The sequence below is a fragment of the Dendrobates tinctorius genome, unplaced genomic scaffold (assembly GCF_039654945.1).
Source record: "Dendrobates tinctorius isolate UK_male_01 unplaced genomic scaffold, ASM3965494v1 ptg000003l, whole genome shotgun sequence".
Taxonomy (NCBI): Eukaryota; Metazoa; Chordata; class Amphibia; order Anura; family Dendrobatidae; genus Dendrobates; species Dendrobates tinctorius.
The window spans coordinates 77154041-77181048 of record NW_027361671.1 but is presented as its reverse complement, the minus strand read 5'-3'; the positions used below and the strand labels follow the sequence as shown (position 1 = coordinate 77181048).

General features: G+C 41.5%; 1 protein-coding gene across 1 annotated transcript in view; it reads right to left on the bottom strand.

Moving 5' to 3' along the window:
• MEGF10 (multiple EGF like domains 10) overlaps window positions 1-27008 on the bottom strand; it is a 177681-nt gene that overhangs the window by 52015 nt on the left and 98658 nt on the right. Inside the window, exon 6 of the mRNA XM_073557265.1 lies at window positions 1574-1820. Within this exon, the coding sequence (XP_073413366.1) occupies window positions 1574-1820 (247 nt within the window). The remainder of the gene's footprint in view (window positions 1-1573; window positions 1821-27008) is intronic.

Sequence of the window (27008 nt, the reverse complement as noted above, 5' to 3'; positions counted from 1 at the left end):
CAGGCACACACACAATGGAGAAGATGGAGAAATTAAGTTCTCCTTCTTCTCCGCACCTGTGAGAAAATTGGATCACACTAAAACGTCACCAATTTTGTGACGCAGCAGCGATATTGCTAGCGATATCGCTATGTGTGATACTTACCTCCGACCGGCTCCCCCGCTGATTATCGCTGATCGCACGAGAACGTCCTGGGCCGTTTCTCGTCGGCAACTTCCTGCTGGGCTTCCTGCTGGCGCCGACGAGTGACGCGTGGACGTGGGCGGGAGGACGTCTTCATCGCCGCGTCTGACAGGTAAGTGATGACCACTGCTACGTCGCTGGTGAGATCTGCCTGTTCGGCAGCTCACTAGTGACCACTTAGTGTTGCACCAGTGATCCTGACCGGGTCGTATCGTTGTCGGGATCGCTGGTGCATCACTAAGTGTGACGGTACCCTAAGGTGACGCTCGGATCAAACTCTGACAATTTGATCTGAGTGACATTAGCATAATCAACCCGAATCTGCTCTGAAGCTCAATACTTTACAATACAAATTGAAGGGAAGGCTTGAGAGATGCCTGGAAGATTCCGATTGTTTGTAAACGAGCTAGTAGTTTCTTCCTTGTTGAATGGAGGTAAAGCCAGTTAAAGGCATTAACGGCAGTAAAAGAATCGCCATAAAAAACCTGGAAAACTCTAAAAGAAAATAAAAAATGTTGAAAAATCACATAAGAAATGGGAAAAAATACTAAAAAATATACTTAAAGAGAAATAAAACACTAGCTTTTCCTGAAGTGTTTTTGTCTTGAAACACCTAGTAGGTTTTCCTGCCTGAAAAAAGATGGGCACACACACTCCAAAGTTCCCAACACAACCCCCGTACAGATGTACACAGGGCTCACCTGTTGTAAAGGATCACAGCATTATGGGCTAGACCGAACAGGCCTCCATTCACATGAAATGGTCCTCCATTTCCTCCAAAATTGGTGGATTGGGGTCCTGTAGGATTTAGCCCAGGGAACCTGTCACCTTGAGAAATGCAGTTTACCTGCAGATAAATAAGGTAAGGTTTTTTTCCCTCAGGTAATCTGGGGGGAAATAGCTTTTAAATCCTGTTTAGCTGGCTTATTGGAGGAGAAACTATAGGAAGAAATTAAGTTTTCTTCTTCTGGTGAAGGCTCGCTTCAAATCATCGGGCGCTGCATAAAATGGTTAAAATAGCCTCTGTCTATCATGCGAGTGCGGCTGTAATCATTAGCTAGCAATTTGATTGGCAGCCTGCTTTGTAGCAAATGGTATGCAAAGTAGGCGGCAAACAATGCCCCCCTCAATAGTGAACAGTGACCATCATAGCCCCCTGCGCTGCCCCAATGACTGGAAGCGAGCGGCTGCAGGGAGAATAAAATATAATTTTTGCCCTATAGCTGCTGCTCCAGTAATACTGCTACACAGCTGTGTACTTGGAAGTTAACCCTATATCTGCAGATAAATAGTGTTTGTCAAGGTGCCGCATTAAACAAAAGCATTTACTAACTCAGGTTGTGTCAGTGTATTGACATAAAACAATAAAGATCTTTATAAGGTACTTACAAGGCTCCAGTATAACCAGGGGGACATTTGCACTCTCCAGTGGTATGATCACACGTTGCTCCATTCTGACACTGGCATTTTTGGTGGCAATCATTTCCATACGTCCCTTGGTCACATCGTTCCTCACAACGCCAGCCCTTAAAACCAGCAGCACAGTGACATGCTCCAGTAATGGGATTACAAAGAGCTCCATTTTTGCACTGGCATCGGCTGCTACAATGTGGCCCCCAATGATCAGCATCGCAAGCTGCCAACAAAATGATGGTAACATTCTAATTAACGTCTAGACAAAGAATCAACATTCACAACTGTTCATGAATAAGACAACAGGCTTTTAATATTAGTTGAAACAGATCCAGAAACTGAGTAATAATATATTAAACATAGCAACCATATTTGAGTTAAAGCATAAATCGCACAGTGGTAAGAAGTTAATGCATGTTGTTAATGATCTATTAGATGAAGAATGAAAAATATTGAAGTGTCAGATGTCTTACATCTTTCAACAGTGTAAATGAGAAGATGGCACAAAGCATTAGATCAGGAGAGTCGAGGCACACATGTGATTTTATGAAGCCGGTTCTTGCGAGGCCAACATTGCACACACCACCCAACCAAGGAAGGAAAACATGACTTTAACGTCTTGGAATGCCAACTTGAACTTAAGCTCCTAATTGTTCCAGGATATGGTGGTGAAGGCATGAGTTGTACAATAAATGCTATGAATTCGTAAATTGCTTTAGGATAAAATCTGGACAAGTTGTAATCTAAAGCCTATTTATTGGTAACGTAAACAGTTATATTGTCGTCAACTGTTTTGCTGTTAACATGAACAAGTTGTACTGAGCTACATGATCACACTTAGGTAACGTTCACACACTGAGTATTTGGTCAGTATTTTACATCAGTATTTGACATGTCTCTATTATATTTTTCCTCTGATTGTTCCCACTCCTGGTTTTGGCTTACAAATACTGATGTAAAATACTAACCAAATACTGAATGTGTGCACGTGGCCTAATATCAAGGCATTCATGTATACTTGATTTATCTTAGATGGACACCACTGAGTGTAAAGGTGCCCAATCAAGGATGGTTACTTTACATCAAGAATAGTAATGCATACCATGCTATTTTTGTCATCAAAATTGACAGAAACCCCCAATGATGGGTCTAAATCGCAGTATAAATAATAGGCGACATTGAACAGTTCATTGCAGAAATTTTGCAATGTGATTATCTACTCATCAGTAAGCGGTTAAATAGACCACAAACATAGGCTTTTGTCTACAAGAACTCCAACCAAATCAAGCCAGTAATTCATACAAAATCCTTATTACGCAAAAGCTGGAAATCTACTTATTATATTTTCTAAAAGTTGGGTTTGTGAAAAATGAACATTCTTTTTGTCACTGGACTTTACACCTCCTGATCAATTCTTATCCTGGAGTCTTAATATGGATTAATGCCGGGGACAGACTTAAGACACCGGAAATGTTTGCGCTCGGCCCAGTCTGAGGGCTGTGGGCAGGATAGCAAGCTCAGCTGTTCCAAACAAAATACCCAAGCTACAAGTAGGCAGAGATGACTCAGTTAGAGTTGAGCTCTTTGCTAAGTACCATTATGGGTGTGGTATTTATTGGCATGCATAGCTCTTAAATTTCCTAATCATTTTATTACAACTGAGCTTTGAAAATGTATTTCTGGATAGAACAGAGGATAAATTAATTACAAGAGCATGGTAACTCATCAGCTAATCCATTGGACAACAAATATATCATTTTTTATGTGTTTCAGATCAACGGGGTTAGTGAATTAAGGAACCAGAATCTTGATTTCCAAAAAGCAGATATACGAATTAGGATAAAGACTCTTTGTACTACAGTGGCAATCCCTAAACTGGTTCCTTACACAAGGCTCCTTTTCATTAGAGAAGATTATCGACATTAATATTACCCCAAGGAGAACAATGGATGTATTAGACATCCTAAGATTTCTATCAGCAATACTGCAGAGAAAAACACTTCCAACGCAGATCACCCTGTAACGTAAAAAATAAATTGAGCTGATTCAGGAGTTTAATCTGGGAACTTAACGAGTCTTAAAAGTTCTCATCCTGGAGGACCGAGACTGCCCATCTATTGTCTTGTATTTATATAAGGGCAGTATGTAGTACCATATTTTTCCTGTAGTGGATGCTGTAGGTAAAATGAGCCACCAACTTCCCTTGAAAAGATCAAGGCCCCGATTCAGCACGGTGGCTCAGTGGTTAGCACTGCAGCCTTGTAGCAGTGGAGTCTTAGGTTCGAATCCCACCAAGGACAACATCTGCAAGGAGTTTGTATGTTCTCCCCGTGTTTGCGTGGGTTTCCCCCAGGTACTCCGGTTTCCTTCCACATTCCAAAGACATACTGATAGGGAATTTAGATTGTGAGCCCCATCGGGGACAGTGATGATAATGTGTGCAAATTGTAAAGCACTGCGGAATACGTTAGACTATATAAATATAAACATAAAGACATATGCACAAAGGCGCTGGTTCCTACGTGATAAGGCCTGCAGCTGCAAATATAGACAACAACCACCCAATTTGTCCAACAGTAAAAGTCAATTAATAAAAATAGGTAATTTGCGCTAGCAGGATAAATACTGAACAAACAGTGTATAAACTCACACAGTGTATAGACACATACAAGACACTTCTCCCCTTCTCACACCAGGGGTAATACCGTTCAGACGTTGCAAAGAAATGTCCACAGTGGAACTGGTTCACAAAATGTATATAACGATACCTTCGTTCGGATGAATTAGGAACTAATGGAAGACTCCTTCCTCAAGCAGGGTCCCGATGCAGAGGTGACGCTGCAAGCAGTAGTGATACTGACGGTGGTAAGCTTTAGAACGTTAAAGCTCAGTTGGAGAATGCAGGTATTGGACGCTGCTCCGGCCGGTAGCAAGCGTCCTTCTAATCGCGTGACCGCCGCCGACACCCAGCGAGTATAACCGCGCGAATAGAATTCAGAAGCCGGCAAGGTAGCAAAACGTGCAGGACCTTGCGTGACGTCACGGTCACGCGGAGCACCACGTGACTGGCTAGTGAGCGCAAAAAAGACCAAAAAACTGTCTTACGCGTTTCGGAATCACCGGATTCCTTCCTCAGAGATGGTCTATAGGAATCAAATAAGGGCTTATATACCCACAATCTCCAGCCTCCATATTCATTGGTTAAAGGCAAACAATTCAATCTCGCTGTTTAAGCCATTAGGAACAAGTGTATTCATTTCAAAAATCAGTCTGCTTTCTTCTCTTGACATTTGTTGGATAAAGTTCCCCTTTCGCCAGCTTTTTTTAACCACTCTAATGCCCGTAACTTTAACATTTTTAATAGAGCCTCCATGCTGATTAGCAAAATGGTGTGAAAGTGGGTGACCCATAAATCTGTTTCCAATATTGCGCAGATGTTCTGCTAACCGGACATGCAGTGGGCGTTTTGTGCGTCCTATGTACAGTTTCCCACAGGGGCATGTAATACCATAAATAACCCCTGTGGTGTCACAGGTTATAAAATCTTTAATTTTTACCTCCGCAAATTTATTAGTAATCACTCCTTGTTTTTTAGAGGTCAGTTTTTTGCAGGGGCCACACTTTCTGCACGGAAAAAAAACCCCTGGTAATTTCTCCAGATTTGGTGTAATGCTGCTTGAAGGTTTGGAAATAGAGGGGGCTATAAGATTGCCCAAATTTTGCGCCTTCCTGAAAATGAACCTAGGGTATATTGGTAAAGATTCCCCTATAACCTTATCATTTCTCAGAATATTCCAATGTCTCCTGACAATTTTTTTAAAAATTAAACTGTTAGAATTATATTGTGTAATTATAGGGGTATCTTCCATAAAAGCATTACCATTTTTTCTCTTCCGTTGTTCCAGTAGTTGGTCCCTTGGAATTTTTTCCACTAGTTTTTTTGTTTTTACTAAAGATATTGGATCATAACCCTTATTGGAGAACTTCTTCATCATTGCCTCTGCCTCTCTATCAAAATCCTCCCTTTTCGAACAATTGCGATAAGCTCTAATTAGTTGACTTTTTGGAACATTTAGTAGCCAGCTAGGTAAATGGCAGCTATCAAGTGAAATAAAATTATTAGAATCTGTAGGCTTATGGTATAATCGTGAGCCAATGACATTGTTTTCTACAAAAATTTTTACATCTAAATAAAAATTCTTATTTTTTAAAATTTTCTATGACCACCAGTTTAAAAGAAGTTAATTTTTTAGATGTAAAAATTTTTGTAGAAAACAATGTCATTGGCTCACGATTATACCATAAAAAACTGACCTCTAAAAAACAAGGAGTGATTACTAATGGCTTAAACAGCGAGATTGAATTGTTTGCCTTTAACCAATGAATATGGAGGCTGGAGATTGTGGGTATATAAGCCCTTATTTGATTCCTATAGACCATCTCTGAGGAAGGAATCCGGTGATTCCGAAACGCGTAAGACAGTTTTTTGGTCTTTTTTGCGCTCACTAGCCAGTCACGTGGTGCTCCGCGTGACCGTGACGTCACGCAAGGTCCTGCACGTTTTGCTACCTTGCCGGCTTTTGAATTCTATTCGCGCGGTTATACTCGCTGGGTGTCGGCGGCGGTCACGCGATTAGAAGGACGCTTGCTACCGGCCGGAGCAGCGTCCAATACCTGCATTCTCCAACTGAGCTTTAACGTTCTAAAGCTTACCACCGTCAGTATCACTACTGCTTGCAGCGTCACCTCTGCATCGGGACCCTGCTTGAGGAAGGAGTCTTCCATTAGTTCCTAATTCATCCGAACGAAGGTATCGTTATATACATTTTGTGAACCAGTTCCACTGTGGACATTTCTTTGCAACGTCTGAACGGTATTACCCCTGGTGTGAGAAGGGGAGAAGTGTCTTGTATGTGTCTATACACTGTGTGAGTTTATACACTGTTTGTTCAGTATTTATCCTGCTAGCGCAAATTACCTATTTATATAAATATAAAGAATATTATTATTCATCAAAGTGTTGATGCCAAATGTATGGTGTAAAACGATTTGAAAAGTCGTACTTTTTTTTGCACAAAAATGTTGTGACTTTTTTTATTTTTGGCATTTTCATGCCAGTTATGGCCAGTCTAGTCAAAATTTGCGGAGTTTGGGTGAAACAGAGGTGCCATGGGGAGTGGCGACGCCAGCTCATGTAGTTCTTGAAAAGCTGTGACATGCCTTATGCCACAAAAGCTCCTCTAACTCCAAAATGCCCTCTCATAAAGACTGACATGAACGATGTTGGCCTTGATGAATCACGACCCAAATGTTTGCACGTGGTCTCAGTCAGTGGTGCCCCTCAAGTTAAAGAGGTGTTTCAACTCGTTTGAACTTGTTTGTGATGTATAAGCCCCTTTAAACACAGGAATGGAAACAAAAAGGTCATTGCTCATCATTCCCAGAAGGTATTTTTTCCTAAACTTTCTAAATCTGTTATATTAAAAAATAAACACTTATTGGGAATTTCAGTCTGGCACAACTTTAAAGGAGTTGTCTACAGTGGGGAAAAAAAGTATTTAGTCAGTCAGCAATAGTGCAAGTTCCACCACTTAAAAAGATGAGAGGCGTCTGTAATTTACATCATAGGTAGACCTCAACTATGGGAGACAAACTGAGAAAAAAAAATCCAGAAAATCACATTGTCTGTTTTTTTTTCATTTTATTTCCATATTATGGTGGAAAATAAGTATTTGGTCAGAAACAAAATTTCATCTCAATACTTTGTGATATATCCTTTGTTGGCAATGACAGAGGTCAAACGTTTTCTGTAAGTCTTCACATGGTTGCCACACACTGTTGTTGGTATGTTGGCCCATTCCTCCATGCAGATCTCCTCTAGAGCAGTGATGTTTTTGGCTTTTCGCTTGGCAACACGGACTTTCAACTCCCTCCAAAGGTTTTCTATAGGGCTGAGATCTGGAGACTGGCTAGGCCACTCCAGGACCTTGAAATGCTTCTTACGAAGCCACTCCTTCGTTGCCCTGGCGGTGTGCTTTGGATCATTGTCATGTTGAAAGACCCAGCCACGTTTCATCTTCAATGCCCTTGCTGATGGAAGGAGGTTTGCACGCAAAATCTCACAATACATGGCCCCATTCATTCTTTCATGTACCCGGATCAGTCGTCCTGGCCCCTTTGCAGAGAAACAGCCCCAAAGCATGATGTTTCCACCACCATGCTTTACAGTAGGTATGGTGTTTGATGGATGCAACTCAGTATTCTTTTTCCTCCAAACACGACAAGTTGTGTTTCTACCAAACAGTTCCAGTTTGGTTTCATCAGACCATAGGACATTCTCCCAAAACTCCTCTGGATCATCCAAATGCTCTCTAGCAAACTTCAGATGGGCCCGGACATGTACAGGCTTAAGCAGTGGGACATGTCTGGCACTGCAGGATCTGAGTCCATGGTGGCGTAGTGTGTTACTTATGGTAGGCCTTGTTACATTGGTCCCAGCTCTCTGCAGTTCATTCACTAGGTCCCCCCGCGTGGTTCTGGGATTTTTGCTCACCGTTCTTGTGATCATTCTGACCCCACGGGGTGGGATTTTGCGTGGAGCACCAGATCGAGGGAGATTATCAGTGGTCTTGTATGTCTTCCATTTTCTAATTATTGCTCCCACAGTTGATTTCTTCACTCCAAGCTGGTTAGCTATTGCAGATTCAGTCTTCCCAGCCTGGTGCAGGGCTACAATTTTGTTTCTGGTGTCCTTTGACAGCTCTTTGGTCTTCACCATAGTGGAGTTTGGAGTCAGACTGTTTGAGGGTGTGCACAGGTGTCTTTTTATACTGATAACAAGTTTAAACAGGTGCCATTACTACAGGTAATGAGTGGAGGAAAGAGGAGACTCTTAAAGAAGAAGTTACAGGTCTGTGAGAGCCAGAAATCTTGATTGCTTGTTTCTGACCAAATACTTATTTTCCACCATAATATGCAAATAAAATGAAAAAAAAACAGACAATGTGATTTTCTGGATTTTTTTTTCTCAGTTTGTCTCCCATAGTTGAGGTCTACCTATGATGTAAATTACAGACGCCTCTCATCTTTTTAAGTGGTGGAACTTGCACTATTGCTGACTGACTAAATACTTTTTTTCCCCACTGTACATCTCACATTGTTGAGTGCTTTTACCATTGTTGCTTTTGCCCTTTACTTTGTCTTGACGTTATCATCTGCTACATCCTTTTTGTCATCATCATTACAGCTAACACTAATCAGAATAATGATTTGCTCTACAGAAATGTGTTAAAAGACTAATGCACACAACTTAATTATCACAGATATGTTGAATGAATGCCGTCTATAATGGCTGGTGGGTAACCTAAGAAGCACAGCTGTTTATCTGAAATAAAGATGTATTTGGGTTACAAGTCGTCATATGGAATTCTTGCTGGTTTGGGACCACAAGGTCCGCTCTGAAACTTCAAGGTCAAGCTTACAGCCAATTGTCTGTCTGTGTTACCCTAATTTTGTATCTAAAAGCTCCATTACGGTAAGGAAATGTATCCTTCTGGAGACACTGTATTCCCTAAAGGTACCTCCTGCTGTCTGACAACCACCCAACACTGGCGAGTCTTATTTCATATGCTCCTACTCCATTTATACAGACAGAGATGGAAAGTAGTCGACATTTATGAGCTCTTGAGGAATATAAAAGTAATTTGCACATTTCCGTTTATTTGTCCTCCCTTTTAGCTATTCTCTCCAAATTTCCAGCCATAGTTGTCCAAGTTTCTCCCATCTACTGTATATCTGTCATTTTGTATTTTATGCGCAGTAAAAAACCGTTACTGCCATTCTGTAGAATAGACTTTCTGATGTATGTTTTTTCCACATTGCAACTGTAAAATTGTATTGGTTTTCCTCTTGTGATACACATGGTCATGTTATAGTTTCACCTACTGTATATAGCTGTACATACTGATACTGTACATTTCACAGTAGCTCAACCAAAGAAATGTTCTTGAGCGAGGAAAGTAGCCACCATACAGAAACATCATCTTGGTTTGTGGATTACGCCACCAAATTTGCTCATTGTGTGAGGTCTCGTCCATACACTATAGCATCCATGGAAATCTAGGAGTCCTTACTGGACCTCCATTTGGCTCTGGAGACATAGAGGTTTTTTTCCACGCTGACTCCAATAGAAAGAAAAAACCTTGGAATGCTATATGAGATGACTTCTGACCCTACAGAGCCGAAGCGTCAGTATGTTTTGGTTTGCAGTTGTCAGTGTGAAAACAAGATTTCAGGATTTTTTTTTAATTTAGGAAAATAACATTAAAAACATAAAACTTGATTTAAACAATCTGTCACTAATGAAACTTTTCTTCTTAAAAGCAATGATGCAATATGGAGGCAACCTTCGGGGCCATAGATCCTCCATGTGTTGCTGTACAGGCTCTGGGCTTCGAGTAAGGGTAAGTGCACACGTTGCGGATTGTGCTGCGGATTTTTCCGTGCGGATTTTGCAAAATCCGCAGGTCAAAAGACCTGCGGTTTATCTGCGGATTAGCCTGCGGTTTTGCCCTGCGGTTTGACAGCTGATCATGGAGCAGGTGTAAAACCGCTGCGGAATCCGCACAAAGAATTGACATGCTGCGGATTAGAAACCGCAGCAAATCCGTGCGGAAAAATCCGCAGCATGTGCACAGCTTATTTTGTTTTTCATAGATTGTAATGGTACAGTACACCGCAGCAGAAACTGCTGCGGATCCGCAGGGCCAAAACCGCTGCGGATCTGCAGCAAAATCCGCAGCATGTGCACATACCCTAATAAGCCCATTGAGTAAGTTAATTATGTATGTTAAAGACCCATTCGAAGGCTAGTTTCACACTAGCGTTTGTGAGCGCAGCGACGGCCTGCGCACGGCCGCTGCTAAGCCCCCCCTGCGTCCCATATCTTTATCACTGTGGGAGCAGGCCGTGCGCAGTATGCGTTTGGCGGCGCATGCGTCTTTTTGACGGTGCGCCGGCGCAACCAAACTGCAGCAGGTTGCGTTTGGCGCAGGTCAGCGCACCGTCAAAAGGACGCATGCGCCGCCATACGCATACTGCGCACGGCCTGCGCCCACAGTGATAAAGATAGGGGACACAGGGCGCATGCAGCGTCATGCGCCGGTAGGCGGAGCTACCGGCGGAGGCGCGGCAGGGGGCGGGGCTTAGCGGCGGCTGTGCGCAGGCCGTCGCTGCGCTCACAAACGCTAGTGTGAAACTAGCCTTCGGCTGTGTTCACATGCAGTATTTTTGCAGCATTTTTTTCTGCAGCCTTAACCTGCTCTCATGGCAGTATAAATGCTGCACTTGAAAAGGTTTTGCGGCGTTTTTGCTGCTTTTTTTGGTGCGGATTCTATGTGTGATTTGTCTACAGTGCATGTTAGGTAAAGTTAGTTCTATTCACCAAATAGGCTGCAAAAAATGCAGCAAAAACACAGAAAGAGCTGTTTGCTGGTATGGTAAACTGAATCTTGTTTTCTGCTGAAAAAAAAAACGCAGTAAAAATGCTGCAGTGCTCAAATTGTGTCCGGCAAAAAAACAAACGCGTACATGATATTTCTAAATTCTTAGAGCTTTTTCTGGCACAGTAAAATGTAGCTTCTTTACCTCAGAAAAAAATGCACCAAAAATGCTGCGTGTGAACATAGCCTTAGCCTGAAAGTAACGTGGAAACCTTTTTAAGGCTAGATTCCCACGATGAGTTTTTGACACTGTGTGTTTTTGTTCTAGCAAAGTAGGTGGGATTTCTAGAACTCTCATGCTATTTGCTTCTTTTTAACACTACATAAACTGACCCATGGTATGTTTTTTTTAAAATCGGCAGCATGTCAATTTCTCTTGCGGGTTTGCTAAGTTGTCTTTCCGGATTTTCCCCGCATAAAAAAATGCATGCTGTCCACACCTAATTATAACTATTAAGTTTTATCAAAGCAAACAAAACAGGAAGTATTAAAAACAAGGTGGCTTTAATTAAAGAATGACAGACTGAAGAGACAAAAAACACAGCGTCAAAAGTTCAATAAAAATGCATAAAAATAAAGCCCACAAAAACGCAACAAAAAAATGCAAGTAAACTAATTCAAATAATAGGGGCAGAAATTCTGCAACATCTAAAATGCACCAAAAACTCATCTGGGAATGTAGACTAGAGGTACATCAACACAGGACCAAAATAATCAATGTCGATTTTACGTAAAGTTCTACAAAAAAATCTGCCGTAAAACTGCATGTTTAAAATATTAACAATGTGCACCACGTGTCAATTTACCTGCAGATATTTTTTTCTTAAAGATATGTTAATATCTCATCCATATTCCTGTTACTGTATCACACTGTGGATTTTCTGTCCAACTGTCAAGATGGAAAATCTTCAATATTTCCTCTATGTGTGAACATAACCTAATAGTTCTCAACAGTATGGGACACATTGAGGTGTACTATCGGTTGGATATTATTATTAGTCTGGCGCTAAGTTGCATTGAGTAACATGGTGATTGTATTAAGGTTAATTACCATGGAGAAAACAGAAATATAGCTAAATTATTATGAATGATCTCAGGCAATCCAGGCTCTTGACCTAATACTGACCGTGTAGCAGAAAGCCATAATATCTAGAGCAAGAGAATGAAAATCAATCCAGGTCCTCGTGTCCTACATAAAAGCTGAGCTGCTTTGAAACTCAAGACAACAATATCAAAATGTGGATTTTATTTCCAACGCTTTGTTTCTTTGAGATTCATTTACTGCACGGTGGGTTTTCTACCCCTATGGCAACTGTGCCCTCATGCAGTGTCCTGCTTTCTAAAGAAGGATTTCTATTGACGAATCTAGGCCATTTTGTCATTTTGTCGATGCTTTCTGAGCCATGAAGAGCACACACAAAAGAAATGTGCAGTTGTGTTTGCTTTCTTTGAAGATTTCCAGTCAGTTTTCTTTTGCGTACTCTTCAAATCCATTTCCCGAGGTAGAATTTTCTTACTAACTTACGCATGTATTGTAATACATTGCTATTGTCCTCAGAAATTCAATTCTTCAGTTCTTTAAATTAAAGAGGGAAATATAAATTTAGCATCAGGATTGTGTTACTAACGAGGTCTAGTACTTGTGAAAAGTATCTACACCAGTAGTGCAAAGCTATGGGTATGATATGAGAAGCAAAGAAAACAAAAATAAAATAAGAAAGCAAACACATAAAAAATACAATTAAAGGGAAATAAAAAGAGTTCAGATATCAAAGAGGTTATGACATCAAGTTGGTCTCCTGAATCCCTCACATCATGTGCAGCTTGCCATACAATTCTCTGACTGAAGCCATTGTGGGTGAAACCGTAAAACTGGCTGGTATGTCCATATGTTTCCTGTAATATATGGACATGTCAAGTCCAGAAAAGAAGGAGTGTCTGATGCTCCATGGCTCCTAGCTCTAGCTCACAAAGGGGGAATATTGAACAAAAGAACCCATCAATATACATATAAAGTTGTGCTCAAAAGTTTACATAACCCAGCAGAATTTTTGCTTTCTTGGCCTTTTTTTCATAGAATATGAATGATCACACCAAAACTTTTTCTCCACTCATGGTTAGTGGTTGAGTGAAGCCATTTATTGTCAAACTACTGTGTTTTCTTTTATAAAATCATGACAACCCAAAATATCCAAATGACCCTAATCGAAAGTTCACATTCCCTGGTGATTTTGGCCTGATAACATGCACAAAAGTTGACACAAATGGGTTTGAATGGCTACTAAAGGTAACATCCTCACCTGTGGCCTATTTGCTTGTAATCAGTGTGTGTGCATAGAAGCTGAGTGAGCTTCTGGGGTCCAGACAGAATCTTGTATTTTTCATCCGGTCACTGACATTTCTGGATTGTGCATCATGGGGAAAGCAAAAGAATTGTCAACGGATCTACGGGAAAAGGTAGTTGAACTGTATAAAACAGGAAAGGGATACAAAAAGATATCCAAGGAATTGAAAATGCCAGTCAGCAGCGTTCAAACTGTGATTAGCAAACGGAAAATCAGGGGATCTGTAAAAACAAAACCATGATCAGGTAGACAAAGATTCTGTTCACAACTGCCAGGAAAATTGTTCAGGATGCAAAGAAAAACCCACAAATAGCATCGGCTGAAATACTAGACTCTCTGAAAACTATTGGTCAAAGTTGAAGGAAAGATGAATGCAGCAGGCTATCGGCAAATGCTGGAGGCAGTGGAGCCAAATTTGCAAACATCAGTCCGGAAGCTGCGCATGGGACATACTTGGACTTTCCAACATGACAGTGATCCAAAACACAAGGCCAAGTCGACCTGTCATTGGCTATAGCCGAACAAAGTGAAGGTCCTGGAGTGGCCATCTCAGTCTTCTGACCTCAATGTCATTGAGCTACTTCTGGGGAGATCTCAAGCACGCAGTTCATGCTAGACATCCCAGGAATTTACAGAAACTGGAGGCTTTTTGCCAAGAAGAGTGGGCAGCTTTACCAACTGAAAGAACCTCATCCATAACTACCACAAAAGACTTCAAGCTTTCATTGATGTTAGAGGGGGCAATACATGGTATTAAGAAATGGGGTATGTGACCTATTGATCAGGGTCATTTGGATATTTTGGGTTGTCATTATGATTTAAAAAGAGAAAACAATCCGCCGCTCCCTGGACTGGATCTATGCCTTCACCCGCTTCACCAATACTCCAATAAATGAGGCGATGTGTAGACCTTTTAGTCTCCCTACTCTGCTTTACCTACGACAAGCCGAGGTCCCAGTGGAAGTTAGGGATAACCCCCTACTGTGTTTAGTAATCCTGGGATGGCGTCATGCTAGATGAATTAGTGGACTTGACCTCCATATCCTGGTGCTTCTTCCCTTCAGAGGCCTCTTTTCTACAGGGCAGGCCACCTCCCATCTATTGTGTGCTTGGGAATAATGGATGTAGACTGGTTTTGACATGATGGCGGACAATAAATGTCCTCTTACTTTGGAAGACAATGTCTTTAAATACCCAGTCCTGGTGAGAGATAATTTTACTATTACTCAAATTAGACATTATGTAGGCTCGGTACTGTGGTATATACCGGACGAAGTTAGAGGGCATCCTCTAAACTTAATCTCCATTAAAGCTCACGTGGAGAATTATTTGCGTTTTATATACAAGTCACTGAAAACTTCCATACAGTGGTCAGACTCTTCACCGCAGAGATGTTTCTGGGGGGGCAGCTGGGGCATGTGCCCCAGGCGCAGCCAGCAGGGGGGTGCAGTTGGGCCACCTAATGCAGCGGTCTGCAGTGTCTCCCACAGTGGCTGCATTCTGTCACCCCCCGGACTGGGAGTCAGCTGTTCTCTGTACCGGCTGTCAAGCTGACAGCCGGAACAGAGAAGTTGCAGTGTGCCAGCTCCCAGGGATCTTAAAGACGCGAGTACAATTGAAGCTCTGTCCGCCGGGTCAGAGCGATGACAGCAGCGTGATCAGGTCATGTGATCACGCTGCTGACGTCACGCCGGCGCTGTAGAGACACAGGATGAGTGGTAAGTGCTCCAGTGGAGCTGAAGACACTGAATATAAGTGTATGGGGGAGATCTGGGGTGGAGATGGGGTTATTTATTGTGTGTGGGAAGATTTGGTGTGAGGATAGATTTGGAGTGGAGATGGAGTTACTTATTGTGCGTGGGGAGATGTGGAGTGGAGATGGGGTTATTTATTGTATGTAGGGAGATTTGGAGTGGAGGCGGGGTTATTTATTGTGTGGGGGGAGATTTGAAGTGGGGATGGGGGTGTTTAATGTATGGGGGAGATTTGGAGTGGGGATGGGGAGATTTATTGTTTGGGGGAGATTTGGAGGGGGGATGAGGGATTTATTGTGTGGGGGGAGATTTAGAATGGGAGTGAGGGATTTAATGTGTGGGGGTAGATTTGGAGGGGAATGGGGGATTTATTGTGTGGGGGGAGATTTGGAGTGGGGGTGGGGGTGTTTAATGTGTGGGGAGATTTGGAGTGGGCATGGGGGATTTAATGTGTGGGGGGAGATTTGAGGACACAAAATGAGGAGCAAAGGGGAGGATGCAGGGCATGGGCATGTATGAGGAAACAGTACTGGGGAATGGGTGACATGTATGAGGAAACAGTGCGGGGGAATGTGGGGCATGTATGAGGAAACGGTACGGGGAATGGAGGGCATGTATGAGGAAACAGTACGGGAGAATGGGAGGCATGTATGAGGAAACAGTCTGGGGGAATGGGGGGGCATGTATGAGGAAATAGTATGGGAGAATGGGGGCGTGTATGAGGAAACTGTACAGGGAAATGGGGGCGTGTACAAGGAAACAGTATGGTGGATGGGTTCAGACTCAGTATGGTGAGTGGGGATGGGTGTAGACAGTATGGGGAGCGAACAGGAGAATGTATGCGGACACAGTATGAGTAGCGATGGGAAAAATGTATGTGGACAGAGTACGGGGAGTGAGGGTGATGGGAAGTGTGCAGACACAGTAAGTGTAGTTGGGGGTATGTGTGAGTATGCAGTATAGAAAGTGAGGGGGTAAAAATATGAAGAGACAGTATGATGAACAGGTGAGATGTGAGAGGAGACAGTAGGAGGGAGGGGAATAGTGTGAGGAGGCAGTATGGGGGGAGAAAAGTGAGCGGGCACAGAATAGAAAGTGAGTAGTGGGGGCGTAGCATGGGGGGACAGTGTAAGGGCACAGTATACTAAGGAGGGGGAGTGTGATGAGAGTACAGTATAAAGACTGGGCCCTATAGAGGGACACAGTGTGAGAGGACAGTGTGAAGAGGGGGCCGGTATGCAAAGGAGAGGACATTGAAAAGAGCATGTAGCATAAAAGGGACTGTGGGACATCTTTTAAAACTTCTTTTGATCAACAAACAAATGAAACTCAGCAGAAGGATTTTCTAGCATAATTCAGCAATAATTCAGCAATCTATATCCAAATTGGAAAACAGCATAATCTCTCGTAAAAAAGTAAATTTCAAATGTTAAAGACTATCAAGATAATCAGGTGTATGAGTGGGGCAGGTGGCAGAAAACACCTAAGGCACCATGAACTATTCTCAAACTTACCAGCAATACTTCTGATTCATCTGGATTAAGAGTGTCTTTCAGTTCTTCAGAACCAGAGTCGTTCGATAGTAGTTCTAATCAGGGCTGGATTTAAGAGGTGGGTGGCCCGGGGCCCATTTTGGAGGGAGGCCCATTTTTCAATTTGTTGCAATATGTAATGCAAAAACTCAAAATGAAACGAACGCAAGTTTATTTACAAAAATCATTTACGCAGAGTAATTCAGGTAAAATCATTCATTTTTTTACATTCCAGGCACTTTTCTTGATTTTCGTGCTGCAAAATCTCTAATGATGTCACTAAAATCCAATTCACGCAGTATATCTGACTTGATGCTCATGATAGCCAAATTTACAAGTCGTTCCTGCTTCATGGATGTCCTTAATTGGTTTTCAACTAATTTGAGTTTTGAGAAGAAATGCTCACCACTGCAGTTTGTTACCATCAAAATTAAATATATCCTTAGAGCTATCTCAATATTTGGGAAAGTGTCCTGCAATCCCTTTTCCATCATAAGCTTGTACATGAAAAGTTCAGTGTTGATATCTTTTGGCTCCTCGTCTGTGTATAAATTGGCAAATGTTACAAACTGACACAGTTCATCGATATATGTAATGTCCAAGTCATCTGAATAAGACTTGACGAGTTGCTCTGCTGTGGCCTTAAGCTCGTCTGAAGACAGTTCTTTCAGATGGCTAAAAAAGCTAAATTTGCTTGATATATCTTTATAAGCTTGAAGACGCTGGTCAAGAGAAGCGATAAACTGATCAATGATAGGCAAGAAAGTTTCTGTTCTGTATTTTTCAGAAGGGTTAAGTTGTACTTCTTCCGTATGGCCATAATCCAATGGACTGAGACACACGTTTCGGCGCCTGTGTCGAGTTATCGTCTTAACATACTCAGATGAACCAGACAGTTCTTTGCCTTGCTTCTCATAAATTTTGAAGGAGTCACGCTGCTTTGATGTGACATAGTTTTTTAAGCTGGTCAGTGACGCCACGGCAGTGTTTAGATCGAGTTTTGCATGTTGTAGATTTTTACTAGTAGCATCTGTTCTTTGCAGGATATCATTCCAGAAGGTGATGTTAATACCAATTTCAAGCTGATTCATTTGTCTTTACAGTCCTTCTGCTTCACACTGTACACAGCTTTTTTTATTCAAAGTCATCAGCAATCTGTTTAAGTACATCTTTAATCTGCTGATAGTCATGCTTAAGGGCCTTAATAGCGTCAGCTCTGCAGGACCAACGCGTTGCTGTGACACGTTTGAGAGTCAATGCTGTTGCTGAGTCAATATTTTTCAAAGCCTCAGTCAGAAGCTGATGCCAATGCATTGAAACTGTGAAGAAGTGGAACCACTTTTCAAGGAAGTAAAAAAAATGTACAGCACTCGAGCAGCTTTCTACAGCATTTTTAGCAACCAGATTTAAAGAGTGTGCCGTGTCGCATGCCATAAGCTAAGCATTAGGTACAGGGTACTAAGGAAGTCTGGCTAGCCAGGTCAGTGGATGTTGATGCAGGTGAGGTGCCATGACTCTGCCGCACTGCACCAGCCACTGAGATGTAGGACCGTAGCCAGGTCCCTACACTTTCAATAGTTTCTCTTTTGGTAAATGTTCCGTATCATTAGAAACAGTTCACAGCAAAGAGACATGTATTTTACATGTTTTGAGATATTTATCCCTATATTGGTGGGAGGCCCCCACTTGGTGGGTGGTCCAGGGCCTGGGCCCCTTGGGTTCCCCCTAAATCCGGGCCTGGATCAAATGATGCGCATAATGATAACTTAATAGATGGAAAATCATATTATCGACAGCCTAAAAAGCAGACTTTTCAAAAAAATGCTCAAAGCGGCAGCAGGCCACAAACACGGCAGCATTCACAGGAATGGCCACCCGCCACCGCAAAAAGATGTAAAGCCTAACATATTTTCTAATGTTTTATATCTTTCCAGTTGCACGCTAACTGATGAACAAATGCAAGTCCTCTCCTTGAGGTTAAACTTTGTGCCTTATAGACGGTTTGATTTATTTCATACTATTTTGGACATTAATAAGCTTGTACGGAATTTAACTATCAAAAGACCCTTTTTTTCTTCAGAAGAACACAGTGTCATGGTTAATGAATACCGTAATTTAACCTTTAATGAACAGGTAGGTCTAAAGAATCTACATGATCTGAACACTGATGATGGATCCTCTGAAAAGAATGTCAAGAAAGCAGCAAGTTTGATCATAAAAAATCATGATTTTTATCCAATCCATTCTAGGGTTTAATGTATGGACCGTTTCCAAACATTTATTGAATGGGAATTAAAGTGTTTGGATAAAAATACAAGTCAGATGAATAAAAATACTAATTTAAATCCATCACAATTTAAAGCGATACAAGAAATAAAAAATATGTCTGAAATAACTGTCAAAATGGCGGATAAGGGTGGTTTGGTTGTAGTCATGTATTCCACCGTATATTGCAACCCGATTAATTCCTTATTAGAGGATAACACCATGTATATCAAGTTGAAGAGTGATCCTACATGTTGTTATCAGGCTGAAACCTTTAAATTGATTGACGACGTTTTTTCACTGGGGGTAATAACTAAATCTCAATCTGAATATCTTAAAGTTGATCATCCTATATTGCCTGTCAGGCAAGCTTTACCCAAAGTTCATAAAGGAATTTCACTGCCACCAATGCGCCCTACTATATCCAGAATTGGCTCCATTACTGAACATCTTAGTCAATGGTTAGATTCCATATTAGAAACCTTTGTGAGTTTGCACTCCAGGATTTTTAAAAGATACTAAAGATGTTCTGGGGCAATTCTCTAATATAAAGTGGAGTGAGATCTTTTGCTGGGTGAGTTGCGATGTTATTTCTTTATACACTTTGATATCCCAGGATTTATCCATTACAGCGGTTGAATATCATCTTCAAAAATATAGTAATACTGCTGATCTTTGTCAGCATGCTATACAAGTATTGCATTTTTTAATAAATCGCAACTATTTTTGCTTTGATCAGAATTTCTACCTCCAATGCATGGGAGTCTCAGTGGGCGGTAAGCATTCCGCCTCTTTTGCAAATTTGGTGATGTCTTATTGGGAAGAAATGTATCTTTATTCAGTTGATAATTCATTTCTGTTCTATATATTTTGGTATGGCAGATACATCGATGATACACTCCATCTGGACTGGCGCTGTATCTCCCATACCGAAGTTTGTTGAGTATTTGAATTCAAATCAGTTCAATTTACGGTTTACTTTTAATTGTGATTCTTCCACTATATCTTTCTTGGATTTATCCTTGAAAGGCAATGTAGGCTCACTTATTATTACCTCCACTCATTCAAAACCTTTGTCAGGCAACAGCATTTTACATGCAAGCATTAGCCACCCACATCATACAATTAGGTCTGTTGCGGTGGGTGAACTGACTAGGATTACAAGGAATTGCAATAGTTCATCCTTATTAGCTGATGAAATGCAGGTATGCTGTGACAAATTATAAAGGAGAGGTTATCCAAATTGGACTTTGGACAGAAGTGTGCAGAAAAAGAAGCAATGTGATTTACTTGCACCTAAAACATCCATCAGATATGTCTCTGATCGGAAAATGGTTTTATCTATTCAATATAGTTCGCAATTTCGGGCTATTAAATCTATTATTCAGAGGCATCTTCCCATATTATATGAGGATGAAATTTTATCCTCTATACTCTCTCCTGGATGTCACATTGTAGCGAAAAAAGCACTTACCACAGGCAGTATAATCTCCCCAAGCTTTTACAATCCCACTAAGACACATAGAACTTGGCCATATCATCCTGGTTTTTATAAATGCGATAGTGTGCGTTGTAGAACCTGTGCACACTCCGCTATAACCCATACGCTTATGAATAGTGATAATCCTAGCCAATATAAGATCTCAGTATATTAATTGTAATTCCAAAAATGTAGTCTATTTGATTAATTGCACTGGTAGCAATCTCAGCCATGTGGGATGTACTACACGCAATTTAAAAGTAAGGATTTCAGAACATATCACAGATATTATATCTTTGGGAAGTTCTAATCGCAATATGTCTTTTGCATATAAGCATTTTATTTTTCATCATCAGAGGGATACTGCATCATTGAAAGTTATCGGTATAGAGAGACTCACGGCATCACCATGAGGTGGCGATATTAAAAAATTGTTAATGACACGTGAAGCCTGTTGGGTCTTTTGCCTGGGGACTTGTGTTCCTGCTGGACTTAACGCACACAGAGAAATCATGTATCATTATTAGTGTGCATTGTATTCTTTTATTACACTATTTTTTTCTGTTTTGATTTTGTCATATTATGTTTGCTTGAATCACTTGTTTTTTTGCATTTTATTGCACTTTTCGTTTCATTTTAATTATTTTCATTTGTTTCATGCGTTGATTGTTGCCTCTCATTGGTTGGTTCTTGTATAAAATCATCATGCTTTCCTTGATATGTAGCTTTTGAAAAATAACACGTGTATAGTGTTCGAAACACATTGCTGCTACTGGCACTGATGTGAACTGTCTTATTACGACTTTTGTGCTTTTTAATCAATAAATTTTGGATCAATTCAGAAGCTGGAACTTTTTCTTCCTTTTTTTCGCCATGTGCATGCAAGACTACGAGAGTTCCGTGCTTCCACACGCCACAAGCTGCAGTAGGTGAGCTGGTTATTTCCTTCTTTTTTCTTGCTATTGCCAGTCAAAACAGAAACTGTGAAGTACAGCTGTGATTGCCATAGAAAATACCAGCAAATATAATTCAATAAATAATTAGCTTTGCAATAGGGATATACTGTATATACTCGTGTATAAGCCGAGATTATCAGGACATTTTTTTGTGATGAAAATGCCCCCCCTCGGCTTATACACGAGACATTGTCCAGAAAGCCGACAGGGGAGGGGGAGCGCTGGAGTGGCGGAACAGCAGCAGGAGCCAGCGGCTGTGGCACAGTTACAGCTATAGCCGCCAACTTCAAGAAGATGTCATACTCACCCTTCGTTGCTGCATCTCCACCTGGGTGCCAGCAGCTCTTCCTGTGTTCAGCGGTCACATGGTACCGCTCATTAAGGTAATGAATATGCACGCATCTCCACTTCCATAGGCTTGGAGTGTGTATTCATTACCTTAATAAGTGGTACCACGTGACAGCTCAGCATAGGAGAGCTGCCGGAGCCGGGAAGGAGATGCAGGGATGGGAAGGAGATGCAGGGACGGCGCGAGGAGGGTGAGTAGGAAGGGGGGCCATGCATACAACGATGGGAGGGGAGGGTGAGCCATGCATACAGTGATGGGACAGGGGGGTGAGCCATGCATATAATGATGGGAGGGGGGTGAGCCATGCATACAAGGATATGGGAGGGGGGCGAGCCATGCATACAAGGATGGGAGGGCGTGAGCCCTGCATACAACAATGGGACTGGGGTGAGCCATGCATACAAGGATGAGAGAGGGGGTGAGCCATGCATACAACGATGGGACGGGGGTGAGCCATGCATACAATGATGGGACGGGGGTGAGCCATGCATACAACATGGAGAGCCACACATACCAGGACAGGAGGAGCCATGCATACCAGGACAGTGATGAGGGGACAATGCATACCCGGCTTATACTCGAGTCAATAAACTTACCCAGTTTTCCGTGGCAAAATTAGGTGCCTCGGCTTATACTCGAGTATATACGGTGCACACACACATATATATATATATATATATATATATATATATATATATATATAATAATTACTAACAATAAAGTACAAGTGCAATTAATAATATTGCAGATAATAGTGTGTTAATCAGTACAATGGTTAACATAATTCCCTAAATAGGATGGAAGGCCAAAAGTGAAAGTATTATCATAATAGGGGTCACACCTCTCACAAAAGCAGTGGCAAAACGTCGGAATCGGAACAGACGCCACACTCCTTTTCTATTACTGCTATGGGTAAGCAGTAATTATCTTCTTCCTTTACATACTGTCTACACGTATTATGATGATACCTGCACTTATGGCCTTACATCCTATTTAGGGAATTTTATTGAACATTGTACTGATTAATACACTATTAGCTGCAGTATTATTATCTACACTTTAATGTTAGTAATTATTATATATATCCCTTTTGCAAAGCTAATTATTTATTGTGTTATATTTGCTGGTATTTTCTATGGCACTCACAGCCATACTTTACAGAGTGTATTTTAACTGTGCTTTTCTATAATAATCTGTATTGATTCTATTCATATTGTGGTGTAGTGACCACTCTATCCGCTAGGGGGCGCTGTGTGGGTGGTCCAGGACAGGCGTATAAGTATTTCCAGTGTCCTGATAGGAGTAGGATGCTGAATGATCGTAATGTATCTCAAGGTGGGTGGCCTTGAGATGAAGACTTGTGTATGTGTTGATCAGCAGTGATACTGCTGAGGTTCCGTGTCAATGTCTTCGGAAAGTCTTCAGGTAGCTGGAGAGATGGGCGGAACCAGCTACATACAAATCCACGCAGGGGTGTGTCTGAAAACGCTGGTAGTAAAAGACTATGTGAGTGTGAAGGACCTGTGATGAGGTCATAGCCATGTGACCCGGTGGACGTGGCTACGGACCATATAAGGTGGCCAGGGTAGGTCACATGGAGTGAATGCTTGGACCCGGTTGGTCCGTTGTGGAAGGTCCCGCTGGGAGATGGGGATTCCTGCCTGACAGCATGTGAAGTGGCTGTGTGTAATGGCTGCCAGAATCTGAGAGTTCCCAGGGAATGAACGTCTGGAGTCTGAAGCAACCATGAGGTAACCCAGATGGGGTGAGATATCTGTGAGGCTGAAGAGCCTGAGTACTGAACATTGCGTTACCTGTGTGACCACAGGGATAACAGAGGGAAGCTCTGTCATGAACGTTATGCTATGGATATGAACTTTATGTTGCTGCTGTGGATTTATGATGCCTGAATAAACCGCATGGATTGTTATGGTTTTATGGAAAATCCGTGCGGGATCTGATTATTTGGCTGCCAAGCGAGTGCCCCCAACCTTGAATGACAGCGCTACCTTACAATATATATGATCAAAATTAACTGTTCTTGTTAAATACCAGCTTTTCCCATTACTTTCTTTTTGTGACCATATAGTGTTGTTCTTTATCATCAACACTTGATTTTTCTGGGTCACTTATGCAAGCCTCTTTTTTTATTTTAATACGTTTTTATTTGCATTGAGCTGTATTCTTAATAAATTGTTAAGCATAGTACAATTTCTGATTAACATTAACCAGGATGTTTTTAAGAAATCATGAAGGTAACAATCATTTTCCCATCTACTTTAAATTTACTTGTTTCAGCCTGTGTATACTGTAGGACAGTGCAGTGAAGAATATACTGACACTCATAATACTGTGAATGATGTCACCATTCATGTCGATAATTGCTGTGATCTGTAAGTGGCGCTTTAGGGAGCAGGTGGGAAATGTGAGCACTACACATCAAAGACTAGGGGAAACGGTCCAAAATGAGTACGGTGTTTGGCAGACTGACTCTTTTTCAGGTGTGGCCTAATTATAACACTGTACATAATTAATATATTTTACATCATTTCTCCAGGGCGATAAAAAAGCTGGAAAAAAACCTGTTCTTTCATCTCTAAAAGACCTGTATGCAGTCAAGGACAGGTGATGAAAGATTGACACAAAGTAGTAATAATAACAGTATAGGCCTTTCTTTGCTGAGTATAGTCTACATGGTTATTATAAATGTTATATTTGCCCTACATTTTTGTGCACCTTTGTATATCAGTGTGCAACTTTTCTTACAAATCGAGAGGGAAACTGAAAAATAAAGAACAATTGTTCACCAGAACACAATGTACCAGGACTCCTTAATTCCTCTGCTTTTTGCTGCTTTATACCTAAACCAACAAAATCGTCAAATCAATGTTCGAGCCTTTAAAGTCGATGAATGGTATTGTTCTAAGTGATCCTGATCATGTCTGATGGATGGTTTGATAGAGTAGCTCCAAGGGACGAGTTCAACATGTCTGCTATATGGTTAGGGTACATGGAGGGCTCCATTGTGTTTGCTCAATAAATCTTTATTGGACTAATTTACTGCACATGAATGTCAATGGGAGGATGTCAGTGTTAGCATACTACAAGGAAAGCCTTGTTATTCACCCATGGTTCCGTTACAAGGATACGGTTTTGTCACATTTTAGAACTGAATACAACTTTCAGTATTATATACCACAGTTATACAGAAAATGCCAGCATCAGATCAACTGAAAAAAAAAATTCCGTTGAGGAATTTTGGTTGTGATATTAGCACAAATTCCACTTAGCAAACCAAATTCAGAAAGAAAATCCTCCATGGACAGACGAAATCCATGGCTAAATTTCCCATAAATTAAACAACCAATCTGCAGCATTATTTTTACGTGACATGTGGAGTTAGTATTAGTGCACCATATTGTAACTATGGCCCTGCTCCTAATCCGTTAAGAAGTAGTGATGAGTGAACGTCCTCGGATAAGGTGTTATCCGACCATGCTCGTGTGCTAACCGAGTGACTTCGGCGTGCTCGAAAAATATGTTCGAGTCCCCGCGCCTGCATGTCTCGCGGCTGTTCGACAGCAACAACTAATGTATTGGAAACTGAAATGTATCTGTTCTATTTTACTGCGATGTCCCAACTGTATGTGATGTAACTCTTCTGTGTATTATGCTCTTCTTTGTATTACATGAAAAATGGAATAAAAACTTTGGAATAAAAAAAGATTAAACATTTTTAACTGATATTATAAGAATTTGGGGGGTACAACAATATTGTGGACACATGGACGTACATCACATTATCGATGCAACAGCGAGACCAAAGCTGCCGTGGAATTGCAGTGTTCGAGTGATGAAGGATTTAATGGGTGAATACTGGCAACTTTTCAGGGTTTTTTTTTACACTTTTTATAAGGGATTTTTTTTACAACATCAATCCATGGGTTGGGTAGGGTCAGCATCTAGATCACACTGGAGAATTACTAATATAGTTGACCTAAATTACTTTCCTTACCGATATTCACACTACATAGGCAATGAAATCTACATAAGCTGACATGGGTTTTATGGGCCGCTGTATGGCCTGGGCTTTATCACTGTAATATAAAACCTACTTCTATTAGACATTCCAGACAAGTCCACAGAAGTGGAGCCTTAACACTGGAAACCCAAATTAGGAGCCTCCTTTGTCTAGTTGCTAGTCATGTTACTGCCGCATAACATGGAGAGATTTAGAAGAACCCAGTCAATGAAACAAGATCTGAATTTGTATGTCTGTGTGACCACTGGAATCTCTCCAAAGCAATGTCTGAAAGTCTGATTCAGCACCCGGTGAGGAGTTTGCTCATGTCTTTATAATCCTCTTCTGAATGACAAGATGTCAATGCAGGACACAGGCTGGAATGCAGACACATTATGGAGGTGCCAGTGAGTCCCCATGGCTCCGACCGGTTTCTTTATAATAGGTCTGAATATATTCCTACTGAGTATTTTCATGATATAATCCTCCTCATTTAAAAGGGTTGTTCGGTTTACTCTGTGGGACTGCAGACTTATGAATCCCCCTATGGTACACACACTGTGCGCTGCGGAGACTTGCCAGTTTTTGAGATGGGACCAGAGGGTATGTATGCGTTACACATACTCGCGGCTACAGCTGGCCAGTGGGCGCAGCCTCACTCCATACACTCTAGTTGGCCACGCCCACTGGACCGCTGTGGCACTAGTCGAAATGCAAACTCGCTTCATACAAGTGTATGGAGCGAGGCCACGCTCAATGGATGGGCTCTGGCCGGGAGTATGTAAACTCAGATATACCCTCCTGTCCCAGCTCAGAAACCGATGAATCCTTGCAGCACAGTACATGTGCTGGGGGGATTCATAAGTCTGCAGTAGCACAGAGTGAATGCAGATTTGGATCCGACAACCCCTTTAAACCTGATGAGTTATTTAACTTGCAAACTTTATACATTATTAAATAGATCTCTTAGACCTGATAACACTGGTGCTTTTACTTTGAAAATCCATGTCTGAAAGGCTATGTGTCCTGCTATTAATATAAGCATTTTATGAGTCCTGCTGCAGCATGAAATAGCTCATAAGTCCATGTGTATTCGGTCTCGGCCCGACCAGCCTAACTGACAAACCCGGGAATCCTTTTATCTGGCTATAGGCGTACAGCAAATTATAGGGGTCCTGTACCAATAACCATCACATCTATGGTACCAGA